At 38.2% G+C, this 25,686-nt stretch overlaps 1 protein-coding gene across 1 annotated transcript; it reads right to left on the minus strand.

Moving 5' to 3' along the window:
* Positions 1–10,983: 10,983 nt before the first annotated feature.
* LOC115750365 lies at positions 10,984–12,071 on the minus strand. Its single transcript, XM_030687663.2, has 2 exons — positions 11,342–12,071; positions 10,984–11,165 (listed from the first exon to the last, which is right to left on the minus strand). The coding sequence occupies exon 1, from the start codon at positions 11,961–11,963 to the stop codon at positions 11,436–11,438; it is 528 nt and encodes a 175-aa protein (XP_030543523.1). The 5' UTR covers positions 11,964–12,071; the 3' UTR covers positions 10,984–11,165; positions 11,342–11,435.
* Between the last annotated feature and the right edge of the window lie 13,615 nt (positions 12,072–25,686).

The raw sequence follows: 25,686 nt of genomic DNA on the forward strand, positions 1-25,686 counted from the left end.
GCAGTCTCTGCTGAACAGTATAATGGAGAAAAGAGCTTCATCAATGATGTAGGGAAGGCGCCGAAAGGCGCTTCGTCATCTTGCAACCGAGCTTCTTCGGGATTTTATCCAAAATAGAGAACATTGCCCTATAATTGATTGACTTTTGTCCCCTTTATTCTTTGGGAAAGTTGCAAAATCTTCTGTTTTTCTCAAGATCTTTTCTCTATACTTGGTTGGATGAACGGATGTCTATTTCCCAGAGTAATAAATAATTGGCAGAGTTGTCTTAAATACCGGGTCCGACAGTTATCAACTCTCGGCCATGATAATAAGATCGTCCATTTTTGACATGTTATTTGTTCGGGGTTACAACATCATCCTCCCCCACTTTCACTTTTACAACAAAGTCTCCTATCTCCTATGCTTTCCGTTTTCTCGCTCTAGCGGAAATCGGGGGAAAAAATCAGGCAATTTGAAGGGAGTTCTTATTACTCCTTCTTGGGTACATCTTTTCTCATGCTTGTGTAAAATTCCAATTTTTTTATTTATCATTTCTTTTGTCCCTTCCCTGTCCATTATGAGAACTAGGAAAATTTGTCTAATTTCGCAGTTATGGATTCTCCCGAAAGGCAAAAATGTAAAGAGGAGGAAGACAATTTTTTGGATATTCTCACAGTCACTCAAGCTGCTATTGCTTGTCAAGTGATGTATGTTTGCAAACAACCTTGCATGACTTCATCATATATAGGTTATGCATGGTTTAAAGAGTTGATGGCCGGAGATGCTAATCCGATTAGGTGCTATAATATGTTTCGAATGCAAAGTTCTGTATTTAACAATTTGACGCATGACTTAGTGACACGCTATGGCTTGAAAGGATCTAGGAATACCGACGTTGCAGAAATGGTTGGAATGTTTCTTTATATATTGGGACACGGTGCGGGTAATAGGTTAGCACGAGAGCGCTTTCAACGCTCGGGAGAAACCATTAGTAGGCACTTTAGCTTAGTTTTAGATAAAATATGTGATATGGCAAAGGATTTGATCCAACCAACCAATCGACAATTTCGAAAAGTTCCAGAGAAGATCAAGAAAGATCGACGATTCTATCCATATTTTAAGGTAATTTAACATTTTACAATAAAAAAAAAAATCAAACCTTATTGTAAATCAAGTAATATATGTGTTATTTGTTCTAGGATTGCATTGGAGCTATAGATGGTACTCATATCCCGGCGGTGATACCTACGTACGATCAAATTCGTTTTATTGGGCGAAAATGAGCGACAACTCAAAACGTATTGGCCGTATGTAATTTTAACATGGAATTTATCTATGTTTTTGCCGGTTGGGAAGGACAAGCTCATGATACCCATCTCTTCCATGAAGCCGTTGGAAGACGTGATGCACACTTTCCCCATCCTCCTCCAGGTTCATTAGTCAATGGTTTATCAACTTCATGTCCCTCTCAAATTATTATCTATGTGACATGTTAATTACATCTACGTTATATTTGTGTAGGTAAATATTATTTAGTGGATGCTGGTTATCCAAATCCCACTGGTTATTTGGGGCCATATAGACAAGTGAGATATCATTTGCCAGAGTTTCAACAATGTCCTTCACCTACAGGTTATCAAGAAGTGTTCAACCGTGCTCATTCATCGCTACTTGTCGAAATTGAGAGAGCCTTTGGCGAATTGAAGATGAAGTGGCATATTCTAAAAAAAATGCCAAGTTATCCGTATGAGAAGCAAGTGCAAATTGTCATAGCGACAATGGCTTTGCACAATTATATACGGAGAAATGCCGTGAAGGATATGGATTTTGAAGATGCCGATTTGGATCTCGAGTATGGATATTTAGTTGATTGCGACACTGTAGATGATGGGCCTAGTTCTTCAAATACTAATGCATCCTCCGATATGGCACGTTTACGAGATGAAATAGCGTTGGGTTTAGTTAATAATTAAATAGGCTTGTAATTTTTAGAGGAAAACTTATTTCTATCCTCAATGAATTATGTAATCATATTTTCCTAATTTTAAGGAGAAAATATAAAAATTGCAGCCTTTTTTCCTAATTTTAAAAAGATTAAAGTTAAAAAATATTGAAATACCAAAGGACTTTCCACATTTAAAAATTTACCAAACAACATTTTCTCCAAAGTTACATCCAAATGCATTTTTCAATTACGGTTTATCAAACGGTATTTGCATTTCACTAAACCCCTTTGGCCCAAAGGTATTTGCATTTGCTCAAAGTCCCTTGGCTAAATGCTGAACCAAACAGGCCCTAACTTGTAAGTAAGCCTATAAGGTTGTTAGTCTACGAGGCGTTTCAATTTAACCCATTTGTTCACGGGTCTTGTCACTTGTCATTTCAAGCAATTCCTTGAGTTCCCCTCTTCTTTTTATCTTCTCTTTTTTATTGGACTTATTTTTTCTGCTTTGCAACGAATGGAGTCAAGCTTGACTCACTCGCTTAGACGCTCGAAACTTCACCTCGACCGGGTATTAAATTTCTTGCTCAAACTCAACTCGAAAAGAAAATCGAGATATTCAAATTTGATTCGACTTGACTTGATTAGATTTAAAATATAAATGAATTTTGACCTCAAAATCTCTCATACAATAAAAATTTACAGATTTTTGTGTCTACTTTTGTGAGTTTTAGATAATCTACGAAAGTGACTTGAATGCGATTAGGCTCGAGAGATTATCAAGTTGAGTATTGATGAGTTCAACCTCGATATTGTACGGCACATTCATATTTAAGTTTCACCGAAACTAGTTTTCGGGTAGTATAGATTAAAAGCTTCTCTTTTTCTAATTGTTATAGTAAATTCAAAAACTTATCATCATTCCATGTGTATACAAGGTGTGAATGTCATTTTATCCATCTCCTTGGATGACGGATTTGTAAGTTTGGGTAATTTGTTAGTTATTTCATGTGTATCATAAGATATTATGAAATGTTGTCACATTTAGATACATAAAGCTCATAACACATTTCATATTTGTTTTACGATTTTAAGACTAATTGTCACAATTAAACATTATGGTGTTCATTCTTTAGATTCCGTTAAGTTAGTCAACAAGGTCGGACATTTCTGTAGGATTTGGACTGTTATTTTTGTTTGCACGTGTATTTGTTAACCCATCCGTATTCAGTATACCATCCTTTTGTTTTATGCTTTTATGCAATTTTTTTTTTTCTGCTTCAATGCACTAGATGTATATGTTGGGAAAGATTGCGTCCATTAAGGGCAAAATCAATATATGCTTTTATTGCGATAATTGATCCCAATTAAGAGAGATTTACTTCCTATTCGATACAAAGAGAGAGGAGATGGTATATCCTTTTCACATAACGTATGTCGTTTAGTCAAACGACACAAAAACTCTCTTAGTGAAAACTTTCCCGAAGAACGATCGATTATATTGTTTTCTCAGCTGCAATTGAGGCTCTTAATCTGTGGCTATCGAGGTATATCGTTCCACGTGATATAATTTCTCCGATCGGTGATTCAAGATGATTCTAGAGCATGTTATTTAGTGTAATCCGCTACTTATATGTTATTGGGATCCGTTCCCTTTCGGTGTACTTTTTCACAAGGTAATGATTTAACCCTTTTTAGCTTAAAATTTCCTCCAATAAACCAACAAATCGAGCCAAGAAACATGCGGCCCTGCTGATAAATGGATTAGAGAGTGGGAGTAAACTATACTTTTTTACAATGTGTATCTTGGTCGCTGTTCACTTAATAAACTTAAAAGTAATACCTTGTTTGAGGGAGTGAACGCTTTAATGCATACAATTAGGCATTCGTTTTTTCTTTGGTTTAGTTGCATGTTGGAGCAGCAAACATTGGAGGCATCACTTGAGTCAATGTAGTCTCTTCTCAAAGAGTAGCAACAGATAGTGGAGACCAAGCTTTCTAAGGAAGGTATACTAATATGGAGATGATCCATTGTTTCAAAGAGAGGAGGACGGGTTATTCACATTTCATTTGATGGTCAGAGGTGAATTGAAAGCTAAGCAGTGGTAATTCGAAAAATTCCCGCGGAAAAAATACAAATGGCTCCTACGTTACTTGTAATATGTGGAAGAATTGAAGAACAAAGATGATTAGTAGATAAGCGGCTATTGCAACTTTCGTGCATCGATTCGTTTTTGGCCATTGAGAAAGTGCCTGTCCTAAGCATTCTTGCGTTTGTCAATGAAGTTCATTTGCAAATGCTAACAGCCTCAATACTTGCATTCGACGGAGCAAATATTGCTCCAAGAGATCTGATCGAACCGATGCTCTGGATATGATTGATGGAAGCCAGCCTTCGTCTAACATAAAAAGAGAGAGAGGATATTCTACTTCGAGTTTTGATAATTTCAAGGGTAATAATGTACTATCTTTAAAAGGATGTGAAAGCGCTGTGATTGGCTGTTGTATGTATCTTTGTAGCTTTAGACTAGTTGTAGTAGGACGGGTTGTGATCCATGCGATCGGTGGAAGGTTTAATTATCGTAAATTCATATGTTGTCTTCTCTTTCTTACATTGTTGTGAATGCTATACATGGCCGGTTCGACCGAACCGCCGGTTCCGATTCCTAGTTGAAACCGTAGGCCCGATCAACGGGCCGGTTCCAGGCTCCCGGGCCCATTTGGCCATGTCTAGTGCATGATGTGTGCGATCATTCGTTGTACGAATCGACAACAAAGAAACAACAGTTGTAAAATTGTAAGAGATCAAACTACTCGCTTCGATTTTCCGGACATATATGAAAATGCCTCACGGGTTAGCTTCGGCCCAAGATGTTCGCCCCCATTGCCCTCGTTCCACACCTACATTGTCGATTCTCCATTTCTAGGCGAGTGGACAGAAGTTTGTAACCTTTCACCGTAGTTGCGGAACAAATATAACCCTATGTCATCTCCTCATGAGAGAAATCATCATGGCATTCTTTTACAAGAGACGCGGTATTCCTTTCGTTGTGTGGGTACCGGGGAAAGAATGAAAATACGGACGAACGTTAAATTTCGGTTGGGAGGTCCATGGGCTCATAACCTTTAATTGTCGAAGCTAAACCCTATCTTCATATGATCATAATCCTTATTAATCCAAGACGGGGTATCCGTGAATTTGATCAATCATGTTTAGTCTCCAAAAGGAATAATAACACAAATGATCTCTAGACTTTGACTCAATGTGTAATGTAGTCCATAAACTTTTAATTTGACCAATATGTTTCTTGAACTTTAATTCAATGTGTAATGTGGTTCCTGAATTTTTAATTTGAAGAATATGGTCCATGAACTTTTAGAGCATGTTCAATTTAGTCCCTGAACTATAGAGAGATGTTCAATGTGGTGCTTCTATTGATTCAAATTCAAGGATTAAGTGGAATATGTTCCAAAAGTTTAGGGACTATATTGGTCAAATTAAAAGTTCAAGGACCACATTGCACATTGATTTAAAGTTCAAGGAACATATTGGTCAAACTTAAAATTTAGGGTCTACATTGCACATTCGGGGACTATTTATGTCATTTTACCTTTCCAAAAAGATCAAGGGTTACCGCAAGGCCTTTATTATGTCCCTTTTGCTATGAGCTGCTTGTTGAATTTCTCCACGTGTGGCTTTTGCTATAGGCCTCTGTCTTGTTTGCAAAGTTTTTTGAGCAACTTGGCCGATTTCTTTGGGAACAAAAGACGGGAAGACTGGTTTAAGATTCCAATCTGCACCAAGCAAATAAAAGAGATTGGATACGACTTGTGGATGGGGTGTCTCTATAGGGTTAGTTTCTCGTAGACCCGTGAAACGGATGGATTGGGTCGAAAAAAGGACCGACCCAAATTGACTCATTTAATCTGTTTTGATCCATTTTCCTGTAATATAAATTTATCAACTCATACCATACCCGACCTATATTGTTAAAACATTGCCATAATTAATCAAACTAGAAAAGTTCATACCCAAACCGAGGCGAGAACTCTAGATTGAGTGAGTGGCAAAGAAAGTGAAGAGAGTAACTGAAGTGCCATTGAGTATAAGTAAGTTGCAAACCCATTTAACACTCATATTATTTTGGGTTTTTCCATTTTGATCAATTTACTTAATATAAGTATAAATGCTCAACTCATCAAATATATGTTAATAAATGGGTCTACGACCCATTTGATTGACATCGATCATAAATGCTCCAAGATTAAATGGATTATGCGATTTGAACTTTGATATCCTATTTTACACATTAAAATTAATTTTACCGAGTTGCTTGTTGCTTAACCCCCCTCATAATTTTGGGAGTTACAATAGGAGTGGCATATCTTTGTGTGTATGTATCTATATAGTTATTAGACTCACCCTTTGCGTTTAACTTTTATTGAGGTTGAGGCTGACTATGAGCCTCGGATGATGCGGCGATCCATTGTGTCATGTTAAATACTGGAATGATTTTTCTTCAAATCTTTATGGTGTATCTTTGGAATAAACTTTTGCATAGTTTTCTTAAGGGAAATGCTTCCTTGACGGTATTATCCGGGACGGTACAATCTCAATCGCAGATCCACATACCCGTACTCTGTATTTTGCATAATAACCGACAATCTTGTGAAACTGTCAAGCTAGCAGTTTCCTTTTCTTAAAAATAAAACCGCTAAAGCGGTTAATTTGCTTACACACGTAAAAGATAAACAACAGTAAAAAGACCAAAACTAACAATAGTAATACAAAAGAAGAGGGGGCCCAGCTCATGCGGCCATAATCCCGTGGGCCGGGCCCATCACTGCAGCATTCCAGTAGACCGGTTCGTTCGGCCCAATTCACTTAGTGCTTTAGCCCTTATTTTGGGTCCACTTGTCCGGATAAAAGAAAGGCCCATGCGGATCCGGAAGGCCCAAGTAAAGGCCTGGGCCCCTCTCTCTTCTCCTTCTTCGGTCTCTTAAGCTTCAAATTTTCCTTCATTCTTTTTAGTTTCCGCTCTTTATTTCTCTCTATTGAGCAGAAATTCCACCCCCCAAACCCACCTCCTCTCTCTCTCAATATATATATATATATATATATTGTGTGTGGGCACGCGCGCTCGTGTTGTTATTCTCCTTTCAAAATATTTATAATTGACCAATGAGGAGCCATGTCGGAATGGACAAGTTAACCACGGACAAACCGACTTGATTGCATATAATAAACTAATCGATGCCACAAATAGAGAAGTCAAGGACTTAATTGGACTAAGTCTTATAAGTACAAGGACCAAGAATAAATATATCCTCTATGACAACAACAAGTAAATAAATCAAGAAGAATGTATCCTAATTTAAGCTAGGTAAGTTCCTCATTACTACATGATTCCTAAAATGTGCAATTTTAAATTAGGAAACTTAAATTAACTGATTTAACGTAAACACAAAGTAATTTTTTTTTTTGTATATTTGTAATAGGAGTATTTCTTAAATTAAGGGTCGCACTTTTTCCAATCCTTGTTTGGTTTAAACACTCCCTTTTACAGTGCATCGACTATATTACCCTGGCTTTCTTCTCCTTGATGTACCCTCAAAGAATCAAATGTGTGGCATATTTGGGGTCTTTTCTTTTTATTTGTTTCTTCTTTCTCTTCCACTTTCCTTTTCCTTCTTGGTGTTTTGTTGACTGAGGATGCTGCCTTGCCTCCAACGATGGTTTATTGGTGAGAGTTTCGAGCTCCTTATCGTCTTGGATGTCTAGTTGCAAATGCATCGGAGTTGTCCGCTTTGTGTTCCAATCTTTGCTCGCGTTGCCCGTGAGCTCAAGTACCTCGATCTTATTTCGTTATTTCAATTCTCGGAAATCATTGCGAGAGTCAAAGGATCGCCGAAAAGAATTACAAGCCCTCTCTTCATTGGTAAAGCTCGAAATGATCTTCTCTAATTATGAAGCCACAATCCTCAAAAGGACTCTTCCAAAATTCTTGCTGAAGTTGGCGAAATCCACTTTGCTCACTCAATTGGTGATGGAATTCAGACTTTCCTCACTAGTTACAACGCAACTCTCTCTGACATATTGATGAATCATCCTCGACCAGGAAATATGAATATGTCGAAATTGTACTTTGAAAGCCCAAACTCCAGCGATCTCCCGATGTATTCGGTCTTGATCTGATTAGCCTAGTTAATTCTCATCCTCCTATGGAGGCTCAACACCAAGGCCAAGCTCTACAAGGAAGTGTCTCGCTCTCCTACCTATGGGGTGGGATTTTGTTGTGTAGGACCTGAAAATTCACTTATGTGCCGTTTGATGTCGATCGTTTTGGTGAATGTGGTGTTGATCGCATGTGATGCTTGAAAATGACATGTGATCATTGACAGTTTCTAGAGATAGCGTTCCTACGAACGTTTTCAGATCTCAAGGCCTGTTGTTGCATCATCATTGGGTTACACAAAAGGTCTTCGACTTTGCTAATGGCAGCAAGAGCATGTCTCCATAGGTTCAATGCAGCGTTCGAGGAAGAGTACCGGAAGGCGGAAGCGGATGTCATGGACCGGCGAGTGAGAAGCTAAGGACGAGATCAAGCCGTCCAACTTGAGGAAGCTCGAAGGAGGAAAATGAAGGACAGCTGGAGAAACGCTTCAACACAAACGAGAACAAGAAGAAGGACAGCGGAAGAAAAAAAAAAGAAACAAAGAAAAAGATATCAAATGGATTTATGTTCTAGAAGTACTGTTGGAGCAAAATCCATTTCCAGAAGTGTTAACTCAACTTAGTAAAAAAATTTACTAAATGGATTTTTGCTTTAGAAGTTAAATTACCAAACGAATTTCTGCTTCTCATGGCATTCTTTTATGCGTTACCTTAGCGATTCATATCCTACCCGACCCATATTGCTAAATGCTTCCATATTTAACTCAACTTAGGAAAGCTCATGTCCAAATTGAGGTGAGAGCATGAGACCGAGTGAGGGCGAGAAAAAGTGAAGAGAATTATAAAGATGGATTGAGTTTGCGTAAGTTATGAACCCATTTAACACACATGTTATATTAGACTTTGCCATTATGAACCCATTTATGACTCATTAACTCAATATAAATAACTCATATAGGTGTAGGTAGCTAGATTTTTTGTTTTGGAGTTATATGTGTGTATCACTGCCTTAATTTTTCGTGCAATGGAACGGTTAGTTGAGGCGATCGGTAGAAGCTCATTTATGAGCAAGCAATGCTAATGGTTGCATAGGTTAAACTGAGGGAAGGAAATTTACTTGTCACTTGCCTCCTGGAGGGCCCGAGTGGCAGGTATTTGGGTATGTTTTTCCATTTTCACTAAGCATTTTGTGCTATCTTAAAACAATTGGGATTACTCTAAAATCTTGTTTGTTGTGCAGTGGTAAACCTGCTTTGGCTACGACAATCTGCTCCACACTTTGTTTTCTTTGAGTAATCAGACTTCTCGGTGCAGAAAGTTTTAATTTCTTATTTTCTTTTGCATGCTTAGGACTTAGCATACACAATGACTGGACTTAATGAGAGCACAAAATGCGCTCGATCAAATTTAGAAGGTTTGTGACTTGTATGTCTGGTTGATTAGTGCCCGAGGAATGGGAAATTAATTGTTTCCCCTCTACTTTAAACTAACTCAGGGTGGTTATCTTACATTTTCTATGATGATTGGGGAGGGTTTTGTAATGGATTCCTATCTATGATAGGTTTTCGAACGTGCATACGAATCTCCATTGAGCATTATCATCCTTGATGACCTTAAAAGATAGATTATGTTTGATCTATCAACCGCTATCGTCATCCCTGACATTAAAAGACCATCATGACTTGAGTGAATTGCTTTGCTAGCTGGCTACTTAAGTACATCCGCATTGGGCCTCGATTGTTCAATTTAATATCTCAGACATTGGTAGGCCTTTTGAGGTGTCTTCCTCCAGATGTTGTTTTTTCACGTCTCGCCTTGCTTCTACGAATTGATGTTGGTGTGAAGAGTAATTCTCCTTTTCTATGATCTCCTCTGGAAGTCAATGCTGGCAAAATTACTACATATGGCTTTCTTTTTTCCGGGAAATAAGCTTCTCGTGATAGGGACAACGAGTGAAGTGAGTTCTTGCGATGCCTCCTTTTGGCCCTCACCATGTCCCCACATTGAAGACAGTAGGATGCAAAGAAGGTGAACTAGCGTAGATGCTATTTTGGTGTGTTCATGTGGCATTCTTGCTTCTGCTGTTCTTTCTTCATTTCTCTTCTGCTGGACCACGTGAAATAAAGGGGAAGAAATGTGTAGCGGTATTGTTTTAAAGGCAATTCTTTGAGTGAGAGAAGCTCTCGAAATTCTATTAGTTGTGAGATGATATAAATGAGGGGGTAAATACCCTTATTTCAGCTGCAGCGCTTTCTTTAATCTAACGATGAAGGTTCCATCTTTTCATCTACCAAATACCTACATTTATTATAGAATAATTAATACACAATTCTCATATTGCCCGCCTTTAGGAATGTTCCGGAGTACACAAGAAACCCTAGGACTATAAGGGTCACCTCAGCTCTTGAATAATCCTTGGTCCTCCGTGCGTGAGAAACCTCCGGACCACAACACTCGACAAATACAAAGAACTGGACTCAAGTGAAGTTTCCTCGGACATTTACATTAAGACCTGAAAATTTCTCGGAAAGTACGAAGTCGCGGTGAAGCAAAGTTTCCGCCCGCTAGGGAAACGTTGGAGATGCGTCTTCCCATTTGTCTCGTGCTTGCAAAGAAATGACCGTGCTATTGCGCGACACTTTCTATGAAAGTTATCTTCGCTCTTTCTCTTCGACCCCTCTCTTGATTTATTTTCGTTTCTTCATCTTTCTATTTACATAAAAAAACAAAAAAATCGACCCGTAAAGTAATCTTACAAATTTTTTTTTTTTTATCTTATCCAAATTGAAGGTGACCGATCGACCACGGACAACCCCTAATTCATCTGCGCCAACACGGCTGAGCTTCGCTCCTCCAATTTGTCACCGGATGAGAACAGCTCAAAAAGATAGTTAAAAAGATCGTCAAGTACCGCATATCTACAGTATACAGATGGTATCCCAAGATCTTATACCTTCCTTAAAGAGCTCAGATGTTACAACGCTAACACAGGTCATGATCCAGCATCTTCACAGACACCCACTTACCCAAAGCAAAAGAAGATCCAAAACTGAAAAAGAAAAACAAAAAAGACAAGAAAACCACTAGCCTCACAGTCTATAATACTGTCAGTTATTTCTGATCGCACGATTTGCTATTGTTTTATTCAAAACACGCGATCATAGTTTGTGGATCTACAATTGAGATTTTACTGACAGTTTTAGGGAAACATTTTTTCACTAAAAAAAAGGGGAAAAAAAAAGCTCAAAATCCGTTTTTTCCTTCTTTACACTAAAACCTTATTTTGGCCAAAATTAAGAGGAAAATAGCAAAAACACACGAGATTCCATTTCGGGGTCAGTCGTACTTCTCCCTCCAGGAGTAGACAACAAAGAGGACCCACGACAGAGCCAGCAAGAAGTCTCCCACCGTCTGCCGGAGGCAGTCTCCGGCCAGGTCCTCCACCCTCCGCTCGAAGGACACCCTCCACACCGCCACGATCACGTGCAGCACCGTGCACCCCTTGGCGAAGAAGTCCTGGAACTCCCGGTCCTTTATGTTGGACACCATCAGGAGCAGGAGCCCGATGGCGAGGAGCAGCAGGCCCGCGAAGGAGTCGGAGGTCCGTATCAGGAGCCGGTCCTGTGGGGTCGATCCGAGGAGGCGGTCGGCAGCGTCGGTGCCGTGGCCGAGGGAGTAGAAGGCCTGGGCGTGGAACATCATCAGGGAACCGCAGAAGAGCGCGAGCAGCGAGTGGAGCACGCAGATCACCGTGAAAGTCGAGGACGGCGGCGGGGGAGGGGCAGAGGGGGATTTGGGGGCGGCGGGGAGGTGGCCATGGTGGTGGTGGTGGGTTTGGGAGGGTGTGATGTAGGCGTGATGCATTGTTCAGTGCCGGACCTGGGAAGCTCCCAGCGAGAGAGAGAGAGAGAGAGAGAGAGAGGGGAGAATCTAAAGAGTTGGTGATGATGATGTTGGCTTTTGTTGACAAAAGTTGCTGGCTTTGTTCTTGCCTGTTGATATTTTACTTTTAAGCTTTTAGACTTTGAGAGAGAGATAAAGTTGGGAATTTTATTTTTATGGAAATCTTTAAGGGATAAGTGCATCGCAAGTCCTAATTTAATTAAGTCTTAAAAATTTTAAAATATATAATTAAATTTTAAAACTTATCACGAAAGTGCAATCAAATCCTAAAACTTTCAAAATGTACAATCAAGTCCTAAAATTTTTCACGAAAGTACAATCGACTCCAAAAATTTTCACAAAGTACAATTAATGGAAGAACTTAATTTTACCAATTCGACAAGTTTTGGGATTTGATTACGTTTTTTGAAAGTTTTATGATTCGTTTTCACTTTTGTGATAAATTTTATGGCTTAATTGTGCTATTTAACAGTTTTAGAACTGTCAACGCACTTACCCTAATCTTTAAAATGCATCTATATGTTTTTTGATTCATTTTTTTATTTTTAATTATAGGTTTAAGGAATTTATTAATAAATCTTATATTTTTATTTATAATCAATATACATATTTTTTTAATAAAGAATAGGGAATGGAAAGGAAAAATCGCCGGGGATAGGAGGGAATCAAGATAAGCGTATGGTGGGGACCATGAGATGGGGATATGCAGTGGGGCCCCGGAGACAGAGATGGGCCGTCGGGTGGTGGTGCCAAAGTACGTAATGCGACTCGCACGTGGCGTGACTACGGTGTGCCGACAAGCGGGCCGGGTATGATCCACGGCGGTGATTTGTTTCCGGGAGGGTGGGCCAACGAGGAGGCCGAATTGCTGAGCCGTGCAATTACACTTTTGCCCTTATATTGTGCCCCAGCCCACGTTCGTTTCTTGATTTTTTATTTTTTTATTTGAACTTTCGTCTTCTTCGTACATCAGCCGCGGAAGCTAGTAGTAGAGCCAAAATCATCGTGAGCATTAAGGTAACCAAATGGGTTTATTTTCTATTGGAAACTACAGAAACAGATCAATAATCCGCGTGCCACTTCGATGTTGCGGGTTTTTGCCTCACCCGAGCACAATTGTCTTGGGTTGAAACTTGGAGTGAAGATCGATCCGAAGCTAGAGTTTGCAAGTCCGTGTGACAAAGGAACTTAGGATCCGGTGGTGCTTGAACTAAAAGGGTCGAAACCCACTATTAACCTTGAATATTAAGTAGAATTAATCCAAGTATCGCCCCAAGAGTTTCTGCAGCGATATCTAATAGGTACTTAAGTAATTTTACCTTCTTAAGCTCATTTTTACTTGACGAATTGTCGGAAACTTGTGCCTATTACATAGATAATCCTTTGTTGAAGTACCTTCATTTTTTCTATGTTATTTTTCTTGAAATATTATGCAAAATCAAGCCAAGTATCGATGTAATAGGTACTTAGGTAATTTTACCTTCTTAAACTCATTTTACTAAAACCTTAGTTAAAGTAAATGGGATGCTGTACATTCTTCACATTCCTAGGAGTTAGTGAACAAGGTTGGACATTTGTGGTGGATTTGCACTGCAGCTTTCGTTTGATTAGGCTTGGAAGAAAATTCTATTTTGTAGTCATATTTAGTATAGTGGTAGAATAACGGACACAAGGTTTGAGAATGTACATGAATAGAATTATTTTGTAGAACATTTCTTTTAACCTTACCGAATAGGAACAAAGAATGCCACGTGTTAATATATATATTTTTTTCTGTACATTAACTTTAAATTATAAAACCTTTTTTTAATTCGAAAATTATAAAACCTGAACGTGCACAAGTTATAAGGAGTACGGAAAATTCGAGTGAGACATCCACCCTTTAACGGGATAACCAAGGTTAAACTTGTAAATACACACGGTCGGACTCCGTTGTCGGCTCAATTGAAGTAGTCGGACGGTTTTATCATTTTCCTCGTATTTTCCGGAGACAACTTGACAATTGGAAATCGAGTGCCGTGTTTTCTGACAATAAACTGAATTCGACGGCCACGGAGGGAACACTGATCGGATAAGGAGGAGAAGAGAAAGGTCATTACACGTGAAATTTGACCATCAAATTACTTGGCACATAAACAAAAATAAAAGAATATGTAAAAATGGAAACACAATTAGCTAAAAAAAAGTTCCTAATATTCATTTTGGAACAAAAATTTGAGATTCGAAACTATTAGTTCTAGAAAAATCGTCACGACGATTTAATTTCAAGAAAGTCTATATTTTAAGGATAAATGTACTAAAAGTTCTAAAACGTATTACGAAAGTGCAATTGAGTCCTAAGGCTCTCAAAAAGTCCGACCAAATCCTAAAACTTGTCGTGAAAGGGTAATTGAATTCTGAAATTTTCAAAAAGTACAATTAAGCTCTAAAACTTGTCAACTTTGTGCAATTAAGTCCTTCATTTAACTCCGTCTAACTTGACAAATAGAAAATGGCAATAAATTTTAGGACTTGATGGCACTAACTTGAAAGATTTTAGGACTTGATTGTAATTTTATGACAAGTTTCAGGACTTTCAATATACTTATTTCCTTATTTTAATATCATCTAGAACATGAATTTTCTTGTATTTTCGTCATTTGATATGATATGCTACTTAAGATGTACAATCACTATTTTATAATGTATCAAATACGATTCTAGTTTGGTAGCTGTAAATATCGTTGAATTATTGAATAAAGTTTTTTTTTTTTAAAAAAACTTATTTTGGGAATTGTTTCGGACCTCCGGTTAGCTTTTCTTTCTTTGGTTCTTTGCCTTTAGCGGCTTCCTAGATTTGTTAGATATCAAGATGGCGTTGTATCCTTGAAGTGGCTTACCAAGGCGATGATTTGGCTAAAAGAGACTTGATTATCTGTTCTCCACCTTTTTGGCAACAAAAAAAAAAAACAAGTAAGGTTATTTACTTGCTAAATTGGATAATCAATTTATTTATCTGCCATTCGATACATCATGACGTCACCCATACTCTCCGGCGAACTCTTTTAATTATTATAAAGAAACCGAAATTAGATTGTTTAGGGAAAATCCACAAATATCATCCTCACCTTTTGTGTTTATATCAATTTTCATGTTTTCAAAAATTCAAGACTCGCGCTCTGAGTTTTAATACTAAACTTTAAGTTGCATCGGCTTTTTCTTTTTCGAATTGCTCTCTCGGTAAAAACCCTAAAACCTAATCTCTCTCTTTATGCGCGGACCCTTTGATCATAAAAAGAGCTAGATAAACTTTCTAAATAGAAAAAAAGGAAAGGAAAGGAAAAAGGCTGTTAGTTCGGCCTGCATACATATTGATGACTCCACCCTACATGCTACAAATTAAGCAGATTTTCACCAATGGGAAAAAAAAAACAAATTGGGAGAATTATTTATTAAAAACTAAAAAGTATAATGGGAGCTAATTGCAAAAAAAAAAAAAAAAAAAGTGAAAACATATGCAACTCATTTCTTCTTCTTCGTTTGTCACCCACTTGATCTTTTGGACCCCGTGACGATATTTATAGAATGACAAACATTGTCAAGAAATTCGTGGTCTAGAGCAAGGCCTGGTCCACCCCCGACATAATTGAGGATGCTTGAAGTCGTCCACGTGGCTGTCACTTATTCAAGATTCAAGATCTAGACCCCTCTACTTTTGGCATTTTCCTCTAACGAGTAGATAGAGATCGATTAATTTAGGAATAAGTCCGCTATAAATACTAAAACTTGTCGCTATAGAAGTTTTACGATCGGATCATACTTTCGTGACAAGTTTTAAGATTTGATTGTAGTTTTCGAAAGTTTTAAGACTCGATCGCATTTTTATAACAAGTTTGAGTGCTTGAATTGCACTTTTTGAAATTTTTAGGACTTAATTGTACCTTCGTGACAAATTTTAGGACTTTCGGTGCGTTTATTCTACTAATTTATAAAGGATTTTTTTTTGGCCAAGAAATTTCCAAACAATTAATTTTAGATAGCTTTGTCAGCAGTAGGGTGTCATTTCCTTGTATGTTTCCTCAAATAAAATATAGCGATCGATGCTTCGAAAATTTTATGAGAAAGAAGTTTTCGTTTATGCGGTTTACGGTGTTTCATCCAAATGTTCAATGCGACGGCTCTCGATTTGTCAAGTGATCTGCTAGCGTCGATTAAAATCATAAGTGACTATCGCATTATTATTGATCGAGAGGAGTCGGGGGTTGCATTTTGCGGTTGGTGATAGTTTGATTTCTCAATTTCGTAAGGTCGTTAACCTAATGTCGATTTATTTTAGGTATGGGGAGTGAAGATGGGCCCTTTTTGGGACTTGCCGGAGATTCAGCAAGAGGATCGGCCCATAAATTCAGTCTTGGAGGCCCATTTAGTGGAGTGGACCCGAGATTGTCTCAATTCGGGTCAGCCCAAGATTTTGCTCGAGAAGCTGCCCAACCTTGCTTCATGCTTGTTGGATTTTGGGTCGCATTTTTTTGCGAAGGTTGAGTCATCCTTTTGATTTTGCTCTTGAACGTTATTAATACAAAATAAGCCACAAGAATTAGGAAAGGCTCATAAGGCGGGATGATTCAATGTCTAAATATAATCGACATGTCGCTTTTGGGCGTATTGATGGTCTCCAATAGGCGGTGTTTCTCCCATTATAATAAGATGTGAAATGAAGTATACGCTCTTAATGGGTTGGTACTCTTCCAAAAGGGTCATTAGTGTTTAGGGTAAATTTGTCCCATATATATCAATTTGAGATTTTTCATGATATTAACAAAAAAAAAAAATTATTGGTGTTCATTATTCCCTCGTAATGTAATATTGTCATCCGTGTGGAGACTATGGTAACCTTTTAATAAGCTTAGGATGTCGGATTTAGAAAGTGATCGGCAATGTCTTAGGATTTGTCTCGGTACGTTTTAGAGTAAACACACCACGATAGATTATTTTTCTCTCTTCTTATTTATTTATTTAGGCTTCATCAATTTCGTAAAAAATAAATAGTTTCCAGAAAATATTTTCTAAGAAGTTATATTCCAAGAAAATAACAATATTTTTTGGTATTTGGCTAAAACCTAAAATTAAATTGGAAAATATTTTTCATTGCTCAGTGCGAAAAGCCGATTTGATTTTTCTCTGTCCACTTCTTTTAATTATATTTATTTGAGATTATTTTTATTTTAAATTTTTATTTTTATTTTATTTTTTTTACTGTTCCATTTGTCATGGCATTCTCTGACCTTAGATGAAACACCAATCGGCACAATGTCGAGGTTTGAAAGATACAATTTGCCAGAATCTTTTGAAACTCTAGCATTTGAGTGGATTATGTTTTTTTTTTCTTCTATAATTTAGTAATTTAAGATACTTTCTTGATGCATAAGTAGAGTGTTGATTTGTCTCTGTAGTTTTATCTAGATTATGAATTTCATTATATTATTCTCAATTTAATATGATACTCTAGTTAGTGTTTACAATCCATGTTTTTTGAAAATATCAAATAGGATTGTGGTTTTGCCTCTCTTTCCCTTTAGGAAATTCTTCGGTTTGTTAGTGATCAAGATACTGTTGTATCTTTGGAGTGGCTTACCATGCCGGTAATTCGATTAAGAGATACCTGATTATCTAGTCTTTGCCTTCAAGCTTGGAACTATTGAGATTATTTACTTGCTAAATTGGAAATCGATGTATTTATTTTGTCACTCGATACATCCCGAGGTCACCCTTTTGCTCTCCAGTGAAATTTTTTGTTTTAAGAAACTGAAACTAGATTGTTTTAGGGAAAATTTACAAATATGATGGAATGTTACTCCCCCTCCCACTAGAAAAACCCTTAAACCTAATATCCCTCTCGCGCTTGCATCACCAAAAAAAAAAAAACAAAACAAAAAAAAGAAGATAAAATCGTCAATTTGGCTTATGATTATACCATATATGTCTTTTTCCCGTCTTTTTTAAAGTGATTGCTTTTTATATCTCACAATCGACAATAGCTCGCTGTCCTTCTGTGGGGATCATTGAGATTCCCAGCCTAAGCCAAATTATTGGCAATGCCAAAATAAAAAAAAAAGTTTAAAAGGATTATATACCAAAAGCTTATAAGCATGGGAGCTAATTGCCACAACCAAAGTGAAAAGATACGCAAAGTCCTTTTCCCTCCTCCACTTTTCCCTTGGTTATTTTGGACCCGCCGTCGATATCAATAGAATGACACAAGGTTGCTAAGAAGTCATGGTTTAAACCAAGCCCTGGCCCCATCCTGAAGTAATTGAGGATGCCTCAAGTCATTGATGTGGCTGTCACTGATCCAAGACTCGACATCAAGACCACTCCACTTTTGGCGTTTTCCCTTAATGTTTCCATGCCTAAATTGAGTCGGTATATCGTTTCGGGCAGTGTTGCTCCTTCCTGTCTTTGATCGTGCATCGGTAAATTGTACGAGATGTGAACACGTATCATGACCCGATAAGTCACGTGATGGAAAGGAGACACCATTGGTGGACATGATCCCCCAGCCATTAATGATTGTATCCAATAATGTAGTGACGAGCACTCGACATCTCATCTTCTCTCATAACATGATCAGGTCGTCCAGTTTTAGAAAGCGATTGGCAATGTCATTTCTAATTGAATCTTGCAGTCTAAATAATGGTCTCTGTTGAATTGTCTCCCACTGAGTCTCCTTTCTCGAAACTCAAATATCTTTCCCGGAGCTTGACCCTCAGATCATCCTCCTGTTGCTCCAATATTAGACGGAATCCACACTTCTTCACGCTTAATCCCCATAATCCGAGGCGAACCTCGAAAAGCTTCGAGGAGAAGTGCAGATAACCTCGCTCTTTAGTCGGTTCCCAGCGTGGGAAATATATAAGCCACACATTATCAGATTCCAATGGATATTCCTTTCGTCCGAGCACGCTTCCACGCGAGAATCAACAGTCTCGTTGACCCAATCTACACCACCAGGGGCCACTTCTCTTTCCTCCTGGCCAAGAACAAAGCAGAGTGCTGGTCCTAGGTACTTGTCATACAAGGCCCGGGGAACCGCGAAAGCTATCTCTTTACAGGGGATAATCCATTCAGGCATCTCTCTTCCATTTAGGATAATGCTGAATTCGCTTCTCTTCGGGACTTCCTCCTATACAGATAATACACATCAATGATTCAAAATGAATGAGAGAGAGAGAGAGAGAGAGAGAGAGAGAGAGAGAGAGTGTTTGACCTCGAGTGATTCCTTATCGATCACATTGCCCAGCTGAGGAATCTCTTGTAATTGCTTGCCTTTATGAACAAACAACTCTTTCCCATAATCATACTTGCTGATGCTTGTTGGCAGATGAGTAAACTTGTTATTTGAACTCTCGAGGAACTCTAGTTCCTTGAGATTGCAGCCACTAAGACTTAGCTCGACTAGATTCGAGAAGCCCATATTGCCATCTGGATCAGTTAAATTCTCCAAGTTTTTTGGAAACATGGCAAAATTCGAGCAGCCATCAAGCCTCAGACGCTCGAGATTTTTCAACTTATAAATGCTCGAAGGAAGGCTTGTGAGGTTTCTGCAATTTCGTAAATCTATATCCTTTGCAGAGATGAGATTTTCAATTGAGGCGGGGAGTTCTTTAATACCCGTTTCCTTCAGCCAGCGTTTCTAAATGTTCCATCTTTCCCTGAATATCAGGGAACTTCTCAAGTTTAGAGCAACCGGACAGGATAAGCACTTGAAGAGATTTTGTCTTAGAGTGTGCTGGGAAATATACTAAGAGACGAGCAAAATGGTAGCCGCAAAGATCTTAACTTGTCAAGATATCCGACGGACTGGTGAACCACCACCAACTTTGGGCACGCATAAACAACCAAGCTCTCCAGGTTTGGAGCCGATGAAAGGTCAGGAACACCAGTCAGGGAATCGCAATTATGGATATCGATGGACTTCAACTTTCTAAAATTCTGCAAAAACAAAACAGTGCAGTGCAGTCATTAAGCTCCGCAGATATTTATACAGCTATAGAATAGGAAAACGAATCATGCGAAGGGCTTACATGAAAGTTGCCCCCTAATTGTTTCATGTGACTTCCCTGGACGTCAAGTCTCACGAGTTTCTTTGGACCGGAGCCAAATTCTAGATCCGGGGCATTGGGCCATTCAAGCAATCGTAGCTCGTTAGGGAGACGAAGAGGACCTTGTGAAGAGATGTGCACTTTATGCAAAATGAGCATTCTCATTGATTCCAGGTTTGTGAAAGCATTGGGGCTAATCGTTATCTCTTCTGGTCCGGGTAAGTCCAATACTGTGGCCTTTACTGCATTCGTTCCCTACCCATAACAGAGCAAATTCAGTCGTCAGAAAAAAAAATTCCCTGTTGAAATTTACATTATACTGTCCGAATTAGAGTAATGTAAAAAACCGAGATGCAGCATAATTGACACGAACAACTTTTACTGTATTTTCACATAGAATGTCCTGAATGTCTTCGAAAAGTCACAATCTATTGCGCTTCCCAGGATCATCGGGACATTCTTGATTAACGATATCCTTACCCATCAACTGAACCAAATCTTGCATTTGCAGGTACCCATGCTCATCTTTTATCAAGGACCTCTCGATAAGAATATCTATTCCTATGGTTGTGTCGAAATCACAATCGTCAAGAACATCATTGATGTCATACATATGTTTCCCCTTAAAGAAACAAGCAATATGGAGGAAAATCTCCCTCTCGTTGTCCTCCAATCCATCGAAGCTTGTCTTGAGAACTCGATTGATAGTTTGGTCAGGACTTTTGGAGAGTTTATGCAATGTACTTTCCCATGCAGATTCCTTCCTTCCACGTAAGAATGAGCCCAACACTTCGAGGGCTAATGTAAGATCGTCAGCATAATGCATTGCTCTATCTATGAGATCCCTTCTTATTTCAACTTTCTTACTCTTTGAAAAGGCATGCCGACCAAAAAGGTCTAGTGCTTCATCGTCTTTTAATGTTCTAACTTCATACACACTATCTATAGCATGAGAAGTTAGCAAATGTTTATTTCTTGATGTGACAATGATTGTACTTCCTTTACCAAACCAAGCACCTTCTCCAGCTAATGCATTCAGTTGATCTAATTGGTCAACATCGTCAAGAACCAGCAAAACCTTCTTGCAACATAGTCTTTCCCGTATCAAATTAATTCCTCTGTCGATACTTTAGACCGTTAAATCTTCACAAAATAAGATCTCATATAGAAGTTTTTTTTTTTTGCAAAGCAACTAGACCATTGCTATGACCTTGAAATTGGCTCTCAACAGTGCTAAGTATATTATAAACTTGTTATTGAAACGAGAGGTTAGTCTATGTGTGGCATGTCTAGTACTCTTACTAAAAGTAACAAGTTTAAAATCAGCGGCTACTTGTGGCTTTGATAGAACTTTGAGATACTTGCACTAAATGAAATTTTAACTCGAAAGAGACTTTCATGTATGTGTACTGATCTCATGGAATTTTGGCAGCATCTTATTTTAAAAAAATAAAACATATTTATTTTACAAACAAAATGGGGGATTGTTTAAGTTTGTTTGTAAAACAAACCAAAAAGTTGCCTTTTCCAATCCCACGTAGGATGAAAAGAAAAGTGCAAGTCTTTTAATTAGTTAGAAGGCTATTATAGCCTTTCAAAATAAAGAAATGGGTAAGTGGCCTAGATCTCACTATACTTGCGTGCGGGTGCACGTATGATTGCACGATTTTTGACGTGATTATTAGATGCACTTAGCACTTTGCGCACCCGGACAGAAATAAACCTTAATCAATAATATTTTTTTACTTTGAAAATTAATTATTTTATAATTATTTTCATTATTTTTTTTTATTGTGACTGTTCGGATACGAACAGTTGTGTTTGTATAGCAGTTATCAAACATGAATAGTTGTGTCCGAATGACGGTTATCATACACAAACGGTCATGTTCGCATTGCAATTTTCTGACATGAATAGGTGCGTTCGTATATGGGCTGTTCGGACACCAAGAAGTGTTCTATTAGCATTATATAATATACAATTATGTTGATTTTCGGTAGTCACTTTTTCATTTTTTTTCGTTTTCCTTCAAAAGAGAAACATCCATCTTTCCATTGTTTCGCAGAGAGTTTCAAGAGATTTACTAGAATTACTATCTAATATTCTCACTGTGACTTTATTGTATCCTGAAAGGAATTTGCGAGAAACCTATAGCAACTTCGTGGGGCAAAGTGATCTTAAAAGAGAGTGATTACACGCATCAAAGTCCAACTACTTTGTTACTCCATTTCTTTCAATATTTTTCCAACACCCAGTGCTTGCGCCGCCTAGGCTCAGGGCCAGCCGTGTTGTCGTCACTGACATCACGCCGATCCTCTCGGAGCTAAGGAGGAATGTGGAAGTGAACGGCGCAGGGGAACAAGTGGAGGTGAGGGAGCAAGTGTGGGGATCGAAGGAGTCAGCAAGGGGAATCGGGAGGAGTTTCGACGTCATGTTGATGAGCACGTGTTGTTACTTCTTAGATGCGAAAGAGGTGAGGGAGTTGGGAAGACCCTGTGGGGTTGTGCAGAGGGAGTGTCTCTCTCTCTCTCTCTCTATATTTTCGAATTGCTTAGTGTAGCAGATGATAAAGTTGCGAATGGTGAAGAGCAAACAATAACGCCAACAACATTTGACATTTTGGTCATAATTGGGGACTCACAGGAGGCATTAACTTAGCATTGCATTTGAATGTTTTATGAGAAAAAATGGGAGAGAACGAGAATAGAGAGTGAAGGGAATAGATAAAGGGGGCGCAGGACTCTTTAGGGCGTGGAAAGATAAGAAAAAGAAGGAAAGTTGGCCCAGAGAGGAAAGTAAAGGAGACCAAAAACAAAATTAAAGAGGGACAACACAGCTCACCAAATAAAAAGAGGAGAATAATGCTAAAAGGTACGCGACATAATGGACAATATGGTAAAAAAAAAAAATCATAGGCAGTATTTAAGCCAAATGAGAAGTAAAAACAGCACGGCCCTATAAATATGGCAGAGATATTTTTTTAAGGAAAAAAAATGAAATTCTATAGCACAAAATAAGTGTATTTACTAATATTCTGATTATAAAAAAAATCCTCAATATATTGCAACTGTGACAATTTAGACCTATACTTCTTTTTGTATCAATTCAATGCTAAACTTTTTTCATTTGTGTCAATTCAATTCATCCGATCAACTTTGATCGGCCGGCATTGACATGATAATTTTAATATTTTAAACACTTTTCGATTCTTTTTTCTTTTTTTCCTTCTTCTTCCTCCAACCAAGGAAGAAGAAGAAGAGAGTGCCGGCAAGGGTTGAGACCTCGCCCTCGCTGTTGCCAGGTGAGCTCGATCTAGCCATGGCAAAGCAAGGCGGAGCTTTGCTGTCGTTGGGCAAGGTCGAGCCTCACCCAATGTCGGCGAGGCCGGCCTTGGCAGCTCTCTCCTTTGGTCGGTTGCTGGATTGGCGATCAACTGGAAAAGGAAGGAGGAAAAAAAAAAAGAAAAAGGAAAAAATAAATTAGATATAAAAATAATAAAATATTATTAAAAATTGACATGTCAATGCCAATAGCGCGACACAAGTGTTGGCTGGCATCCACGTCGGCGCCAACCGGTCAAAGTTTATATGATAGACTGAATTGACACAAATATTTAGGACTGCATTGGTAAAAAAAAGTTTAAGATTGAATTGACACAATTATAATAAGTTTAGAATTTTTTTCGTAATTTTTCCGCTTTTAGCTAGTACATAAACCGATAACATTACGATGATCTTATCACCGCATCTTCTTCTTCTTCTTCTTCGCCAATATATCTTCCTAACAATTATTTAGAGAGGGTTTTCAGCAGTCGTTGGGTGCCATTTTCATGATTGTTTCCTCAAATAAAGTTTGGCAGTGCTTCGGAAGTGTTGTGAAATGGAAATTATCTATTCTTTTTTTCTGCTTGCTGGTTTTCAACAAAATGTTGAATTCAACGGCAAAGAAACTATCCCATTATTTTTTAATGAGAGAAGAATTTGCGGATGAATTTATTATTGGTGATCAATCTCTAAGCGAATATGAATTCACACCACGTTTGTGGTTTTCTGTTAAGATTATGAAAAGTGTTAGTGCGGTTATCATAAAAGTCCGAAGAAAATAAGTTCGGTCGCTATGGTCAACCTTATATTCCCTAAGGAGGTTCTATACCGTTGGACGAAACTTTGGCATGGGCTCATGAACGCACGGGTCCATTCAATGCTGGAAAATATAGCAATGTTATTAATAAGTGTGGAAGTTATCCAGATATACTAGTTAAGACCGCAAAATGTAGTAAAGGACGTTCAATGCATTTCGATAAATACTTTATTAGAGAGTGCAATCATCTGAACCAGCACACTGATTAACTATAACACAATGGATGAATTTCTTTGGCCATTAGAAAAACTACCGAAGAACTAGTTATGCGGGGAACATCAAAAGCTAAAAAGAGTGGTAAACATGTTTGTTCACGAGATGTAAAAAGAATCCAACTTCATATTTTCATTCATGTTCCAATTAAGGTAGAGCCTAGAAGATCAGCTGGAGAACCGGCCCATCTATTCAATCTTGGAGGCCCATCTAGTGGAGTTAACTTGGGACTCTTTCAATTCGGGTCGGCCCAAGATTTTGGTCGGTAAGTTGCCCAACATTACTTCGCGCTTGTTAGATTTTTTCGTGGCATTTTCACAAAGGAGGAGTCATCCTTTTGGTTTAGTTCCTGAAAGTTGTCGATACAACATAAAGAACATGAATAGTATATCAACTCGGGGAGTATTCGTATGGGCGGAAAGATGTGAAATGGAGTATACGGTATTGAGTGATGCCTAAAAGAGGGTCGCTACCACTGGTAGCCCTTTCCCGTTCTTCATGGAGTAGAAATTTGTTCGTGTGGTGCTGTCATTTTGGAATTTGATCAGGCGGGGTAAATTGTATGTGAGACTAGCTCATGTTACGATCCGATAGTTCAGATATTGAAAAAAGACAATCCTGATGTAGATGATTCCTAACCCTTATGATTGTAATCAACAGTTTAGGAATAAGCTTTTCACATCTTATATTGTCTCATAATGTGATTAGGTCACTTGTTGTTGAAGTTTGTCTGCAAAACAAACAAGGAAAGTGTTTTTTTCTAATCCCACATAGAATGGAAGGAATAGTGCAAGTCACTTTATTAGTTAGAAAGCTATTATAGTCTTTCAAAATAAAGAAATGGACAAGTGAGCTAGACCCCACTATGCGCTATTATTAGATGCTCTTAACACAGAGTTATGTCCGAATTACAGAAAGTCTAATTCTATTATACATCCCATAAATTCATATATTCCAACACTTGTGTGGAGACCATAGTAATCCTCTGTTCTTGCCAATTCTTGCCTTCAGAAAGTGATTGGCAATATAATTCTACTTTGTTGAATTTTTGCTTTTTAAAATGGGCGACTTGGGGCTGCCAAGACTTAAACGAAGGGTGAGCAATTGGATGGAAAGTGAGAAAGAAAACGAATTTTGTCGTACCCCGATGAAGGATACAAAGGCAATCCTAGTATGAACTTGACTTACCAACATTCTCAGTGGAAATTACTTGGCATTTTACTTGCCAAATGAAATGGGACTTCCGAAAA

Source organism: Rhodamnia argentea, chromosome 3, assembly GCF_020921035.1.
Source record: "Rhodamnia argentea isolate NSW1041297 chromosome 3, ASM2092103v1, whole genome shotgun sequence".
Taxonomy (NCBI): Eukaryota; Viridiplantae; Streptophyta; class Magnoliopsida; order Myrtales; family Myrtaceae; genus Rhodamnia; species Rhodamnia argentea.